Source organism: Onychomys torridus, chromosome 8 (assembly GCF_903995425.1).
Source record: "Onychomys torridus chromosome 8, mOncTor1.1, whole genome shotgun sequence".
NCBI classification, from domain to species: Eukaryota; Metazoa; Chordata; class Mammalia; order Rodentia; family Cricetidae; genus Onychomys; species Onychomys torridus.
In genome coordinates, this window is record NC_050450.1 from 37,686,391 (window position 1) to 37,693,494 (window position 7,104).

Genomic DNA, 7,104 nt, shown 5'->3' on the forward strand with positions numbered 1-7,104 from the left:
ATGGGCAGTTCCAACACCAGTTTTAGACAGGGCTTCATCTTAGTGGGCTTCTCTGATTTTCCTCAATTGGAGCTCATTTTTTCTGTTCTCATTTCTGTTTTCTACTCCCTAACTCTCTTTGGCAACTCTGCCATCATTATTCTCTCACAACTGGATGCTCGACTTCAAACACCAATGTACTTCTTCCTCTGCCACCTCTCCTTCCTGGACCTCTGTTATACCACTAGCATTGTACCACAGCTCCTGATCAACCTCCAGGGGCATGACAGGACCATCAGCTATGGAGGGTGTGTGGCCCAGCTCTTCCTTTTCCTTGCTCTGGGCTCCACAGAGAGTGTGCTCCTGGTGGTGATGGCCTTTGACCGCTATGTTGCTGTGTGTCGTCCCCTGCACTACACAACCATCATGCACCCCCTTCTCTGCCTCTCGCTGGCTATTGCTTCATGGGTAGGAGGATTCATGAACTCTCTGATTCAGACAAGCCTGATGATGGTGATGCCTCTTTGTGGATACCAGCTGAAGCACTTCTTCTGTGAGATGCCTGCTCTCTTGAAGTTGGCCTGTGAGGACACAGAAGAAACTGAGGCCAAAATGTTTGTGGCCCGAGTTGTAATCTTGATATTTCCTGTAGCACTAATTCTGGGCTCCTACGCAAACATTGCAAAGGTAATGCTGAAGACCAAGTCAATGACAGGGTGCAAAAAGGCCCTGGGGACTTGTGGGTCCCACCTTGTGGTGGTTTCTATGTTTTATGGTGCAGCCATCTACACACACTTACAACCACAGGGCAGTTATTCTGAGAGCAAGGGGAAGTTTGTTGCCCTTTTTTATACTGTCATCACCCCCATGCTCAATCCTTTGATTTATACCCTGAGGAACAAGGATGTGAAGAGGGCTCTGTGGAAGGTGCTAGGGAGAGGCACAGACTCAGGATAGGAGACCAAAGGACAACCAGTACAATTTGGTTTAACAGCTCTTAGGTTACAGACTCAGCCTGCCCTTGAAAAGCAATTGATCAGTAAAAAAATAAGCCTCAACAGACCCTATGGGTTTGATGTCTCCTTGTTCTGAAGTTGGAAGTGAGGAGGGTCTGTTTAAATGCTTTGTAGTCCAGTGTCTATAATCTATATGATACAGGGAGTAAGAGTTGATTTGTAACATGGTGCATAGGAAGTGGATATTGTCTCCTCTTGTACAAAGTGGAGACACATACTAGGTAAGCTTGTGAGACAGAGAAACATTGTTCTGATGGCAGTGTCTCCAGATTTCTAGTGTGGTGCCATGCAGAATATCTTATGACAAAGTTTTGCATCAATGCCTATGCTTCTAATTCCGTCTCTCCTGCCTATGTCCCTTCACATCACTTGACCTCTTTTTAAGGTCTACTGAAGTGGATTCCCTTCTATGATATTTGGAGAATATAAGAAATAATGATTAATGGTTTATAATGACGCATTTAGAGGCCAGATGTGAATGTTGCTTTTCTACTAGGGGTCACATGCAAAGAAGTACTAAGGAGGCATTCTATAAAAGGGGGGCCGGCATTGCTATTTCCTCAGCTGTACAGTGCAACTCAGAAATGATGCTTGACATGGGGAAGATGTTCGTGAATGAGGAGAAATTAGAGAAACTGGAGAGAAAACCAAACGTGAGCTTGATTAGTAGACATCACTGCTTTGTCGGAGTGATTCTTTTCAATGTTCTAGGTTCTTCTTAATTACCTACTCTTAGGAAAAAGGCCAAATAGTGTGGTTTACAGAGTCAACTATATCTATTCTCATTTTTAGAGTTCTTAATGTAACTCAAGCCCTGTGCTTATAGAACTTTCTGTTTCATTACATTTAATTTTCTCTGTGTGGAATACAGGCAAATTCCTTTCTCATATTAGTTATACTTATCAAGAGACCAAATGCCAGATAATTACTGTGTGTTTTTATTTTCAGTTTTCCCAGATACTAAATAGAAATTCATTATTTGAATGTGCCCTATTTTGTTGTAATTCTTATCCAGCTGTCTGCTACCTAAGATTCCATATTTTATATTTATTAGCTCAGGGCACTAGCCAATAAATGTAACAAAAATGTATTTTTCTCTGTTTTGTTTATCAAGGTCTAAATAATTCAAGTATATGTAAAAATAGACAAAAGTGTTTATTTGGACACAGAATAAAATTCAATAAAATTGTTTTGTGGTTATTATATTTTACTATTTAGCTTACAGAGAACATAGCAATTCAATTATGTTAGTGGAAACACATTTCATGTTCAAGAAATCTGAAGAAGCCAATAGTGTATCTAGGCACACAGCCATGCATGACTTTTCACAAATCTTATCTTGTGAGAAGGAAATTGCATCTCCATGGAAACCTAAACCCATCAGGATCTTCTCATCCAGGACAGTAGCTAATTGGTCATCAGAGAGCATGGATCCCTAAGCCACTCTAGAGTCAGAGAGTCCCAAGTCTCTCTACTGTGATAGAGTAGTTAGAATTGACAATATTTACACACAGTGGAATATCAACTTACCCTTTGCCTTTACTTTTTATGGTTTTATTTTCTATTTAGTTTGTCAGTTTTTAAAATAAAAGTAATTGCATGTGCTTGAGGTTCATAAAAAGAAGTTACAGGTTCCATAGCAGAAGTAAGGTCACCAGTATCTGAACCAAATTAACTTACCTGTCATCCTATATAATGCTTATTATGTTTTTTTTTGATTAGAGAAAAGAAAATCTATGTATTAACAGTTACATACCAATCACAAAATTATCAAATTGAGAGCTGAAATCAATAAAATAGAAACAAAGAGAACAATACAAAAAATTAATAAAACAAAGAGTGGCTTCTTTGAGAAAATCAACAAGATAGACAAGCCCTTATCCAAACTAAACAAAAAAACAGAGAGAGAACATGCAATTCACAAAATCAGAAATGAAAAGGGGGACATAACAACAGACAATGAGGAAATCCAGAGAATCATCAGGTCATACTTCAAAAACCTCTACTCCACAAAACTGGAAAATCTAAAAGAAATGGATAATTTTCTGGATAGGTACCACATACCTAAGTTAAATCAAGACCAGATAAACCATTTAAATAGTCCAATAACCCCTAAGGAAATAGAATCAGTCATTAAAATCTCCCAACCAAAAAAAGCCCAGGACTAGATGGTTTCACTTCAGAGTTCTACCAGATCTTCAAAGAAGGCTTAATACCAATACTCTCTAAATTTTTCCACACAATAGAAGCAGAGGCTACAATTACCCTGATTCCTAAACCACACAAAGACCCAACAAAGAAAGAGAACTTCAGACCAATCTCCCTCATGAACATAGATGCAAAAATACTTAATAAAATACTAGCAAACAGACTCCAAGAACACATCAAAACAATTATCCACCTTGATCAAGTAGGCTTCATCCCAGGGATGAAAGGGTGGTTCAACATGCAAAAGTACATTAATGTAATACACCATATAAACCAACTCAAAGAAAAAAACCACATGATCATCTCACTAGATGCAGAAAAGGCATTTGGCAAAATCCAACACCCCTTCATGATAAAGGTCTTGGAGCAATCAGGAATACAGGAAACATACCTAAACATAATAAAGGCAATCTACAGCAAACCAACAGCCAACATCAAACTAAATGGAGAGAAACTCAAAGCAATACCACTAAAATCAGGAACAAGACAAGGCTGTCCCCTCTCCACATACTTATTCAATATAGTACTTGAAGTTCTAGGCAGAGCTATAAGACAACATAAGGAGATTAAGGGGATACAAATTGGAAAGGAAGAAGTCAAGCTTTCCCTATTTGCAGATGACATGTTAGTATACATGAGTGACCCCAAAAATTCAACCAAGGCACTGATATAGCTTATAAACACCTTCAGCAACATAGCAGGATACAAGATCAACTAAAAAAAATCAGTAACCCTCCTATATACTATAGACAAACAGGCTGAGAAGGAAATCAGAGATACATCACCCTTTACAGTAGTCACAAATGATATAAAATACCTTGGGGTTACTCTAAGCAAGTAAAGGACCTATATGAAGAACTTTAAGTCACTGAAAAAAGAAATTGAAGATGTCAGAAAATGGAAAGATTGCCCATGCTCATGGATAGGCAGGATTAACATAGTAAAAATGGCAATCTTACCAAAAGCAATCTACATATTCAACGCAATTCCCATCAAATTACCAACACAATTCTTCACAGATCTGGAAAGAATAATACTCAACTTCATATGGAAAAACAAAAAAACCCAGGATAGCCAAAAGAATCCTGTACAATCAAACAACCTCTGGAGGCATCACAATCCCCGACCTCAAGCTCTACTATAGAGCTACAGTAATAAAAACAGCTTGGTACTGGCATAAAAACCAACATGTGGACCAATGGAATCAAATTGAAGACCCTGACATTAACCCACACACCTATGAACATATAATTTTTGACAAAGAAGCCAAAACTGTACAATGGAAAAAAGAAAGCATCTTCAACAAATGGTGCTGGCATAACTGGATGTCAATGTGTAGAAGGCTGCAAAGATCCATATCTGTCACCGTGTACAAAACTTAAGTCCAAGTGGATCAAAGACCTCAACATAAATCCAGCTACTCTGAACCTGACAGAAGAGAAAGTAGGAAGTAGTCTTGAATGCATTGGCATAGGAGATTACTTCCTAAATATAACACCAGTAGCACAGCCACTCAGAGAAACAATCAATCAATGGGACCTGTTGAAACTGAGAAGCTTTTGTAGAGTAAAGGACATGGTCAAGAAGACAAATCGACAGCCTACAGAATGTGAAAAGGTCTTCACCAACCCCACATCTGACAGAGGGCTGATATCCAGAATATATAAAGAATTCAAGAAATTAGACATCAAAATGCCCAACAGTCCAATTAAGAAATGGGCTATAGAACTAAACAGAGAATTCTCAGCAGAGGAAGCTCAAAAAAAAAAAAAAAAGACATTTAAGGAATTGCTCAACATACCTAATTATCCAGGAAATGCAACTCAAAATGACTCTTACACCTGTCAGAATGGCTAAGATCAAAAGCACTGAAGACAGCTTATGCTGAAGAGGATGTAGAGCAAGGGGAACTCTCCTCCACTGCTGGTGGGAATGCAAGCTTGTACAGCCGCTTTGGGAATCAATATGGCACTTCCTTAGAAAATTGTGAATCCGTCTCCCCAAGACCCAGCTATTCCACTTTTGGGCATATACCCAAGGAATGCTCAATCATACCACAAGGGCATTTGCTCAGGTATGTTCATATCAGCATTGTTTGTAATAGCCAGAACCTGGAAACAACCTAGATGCCCTTCAACTGAAGAATAGATAGAGAAAATGTGGTACACAATGGAGTACTATTAAGCAAAGAAAAACAATGAAATCATGAGGTTTTCAGGCAAATGGATGGATCTAGAAAAAATCATCCTGAGTGAGGTAACCCAGACTCAAAAAGACAAACATGGTATGTACTCACTCATAGGAGGATACTAGATGTAAAACAAAGACGACTAGACTGCTACTCACAACTCCAGGGAGGCTACCTAGAAAACAGAACCCTAAGAAAGACACAGGGATCATCCAATGACAGAGAAATGGATGATATCTACATGAACAACCTGGACGTGAGTCAGGGTAATGAAGGGCAAGGTTCGAGGGAAAGAGAGCTTAGGGGAGCAGGAGATCCCAGCTGGATCAAGAACAGAAGGGGAGAATAAAAAAAAAACAACAAGTATCTCATATAATAAAATTTTATTAAAATATCACTATTTTGTAATTAGACATCTAGACTTGTCCATCTTAGTTATCTAAAATTTTGTATTCTTTAGTCCACATCTCTCCATTTCTTCTCAGTTCTCTAAATCATATGCTCTATTTTATTTTCTGCATATTTGATTATTGTACGATCTTTTCTTTGGAATCATATTTCTCTTCACACCCATGAAGAGAGCAATGATGAACCAAAGAAGCAATTCCATCCAAGTCCAACTTAGTGAACCAGTGATTCAGTTGGAGTTTGTTACAGAAGTGTAGGTGACTAAGGGGGCTGCATCATTGGAGAGTCTCACTCAAGAATGGGTGTCAACTCACAAAAGCTGTGCTCCTGGATCCCCCTGTGCCACATGTGGACAGATGTACTACTGTTGTTTCTACAGTCTTGGAGAGGAGCCTTGTGAGTCAGGTAACGTTCATGAGCCTCCGAGGCCTGAGGGTTTATTGTAAGTTTAATAAGTCTGTTGGGCTTCCCTCTCCATCCAGCAAGGAACATTACAATCCAGAGGAAACAGCCACACAGCATTAACTTTAAAAATATCTAGGAATAAGCAAGCCAGTATAATATTTTTCTTTTGGTTTTATTTCACTTCCTATAATGTTCCAGCTTATTATACAGTAGCATAGAACAAGATATTTTCCTGGACTCAATTACACTTTCTTACAAACTTCACAGTTTCTTTATCCATTAGCCAGACCATTATGGATATTAGGGTAGTTTCCATATCTTGACCATGATGAAATAAAGTACAAAACCATGATTGCGGATTGCAGACATCTTGAAAAGTTGTTAATTTCATTTACTTTCATCATCTCAGAAGACAGAGCTCTAGATTTTCTGGAAGTTATGATTCATCTCTCTGTCTCTCTCTCCGTGTGTGTGTGTGTGTGTGTGTGTGTGTGTGTGTGTGTGTGTGTGTGTGTGTGTGTGTACATATTTTAAATTAAGGTAATCATTTTAAAATATATATATGAATGTTTTGTCTGCAAGTACGTCTGTGCACCAATTGTGTGCCTAGTACCCATGAAGCACAAACGAGGGCATCAGGCACCTGAGAACTGGCGTCACAGATGGCTGGGAATCAAACCCAGGGCCTCTGGAACACCAGCAAGTGCTCCTAACCATTGAGCAATCTCTCCAGCCTCATTTTAAATTTCTTAAGGAATTGCCCTATTATCATCCTAATGTGTGTACCAATCTACACGCCCAGTTACAAGAGAGTTACTTCCACTTTTCCCATACCATCACTAACACCTCTTATCTCTTCATAAACATTCATCCTAGAGAGTATAGGTGAGTGACATCAGT

General features: G+C 38.9%; 1 protein-coding gene across 1 annotated transcript; it reads left to right on the plus strand.

The window, feature by feature from the left end:
- On the plus strand, positions 1-936 carry LOC118589930 (olfactory receptor 10-like). Its single transcript, XM_036197639.1, has one exon. The coding sequence runs from the start codon at positions 1-3 to the stop codon at positions 934-936; it is 936 nt and encodes a 311-aa protein (XP_036053532.1).
- Positions 937-7,104: the final 6,168 nt, after the last annotated feature.

Coding starts and splice junctions, on each gene's coding strand:
- LOC118589930 (XM_036197639.1), top strand. CDS start 1: ATGGGCAGTTCCAACACCAGTTTTAGACAGGGCTTCATCTTAGTGGGC.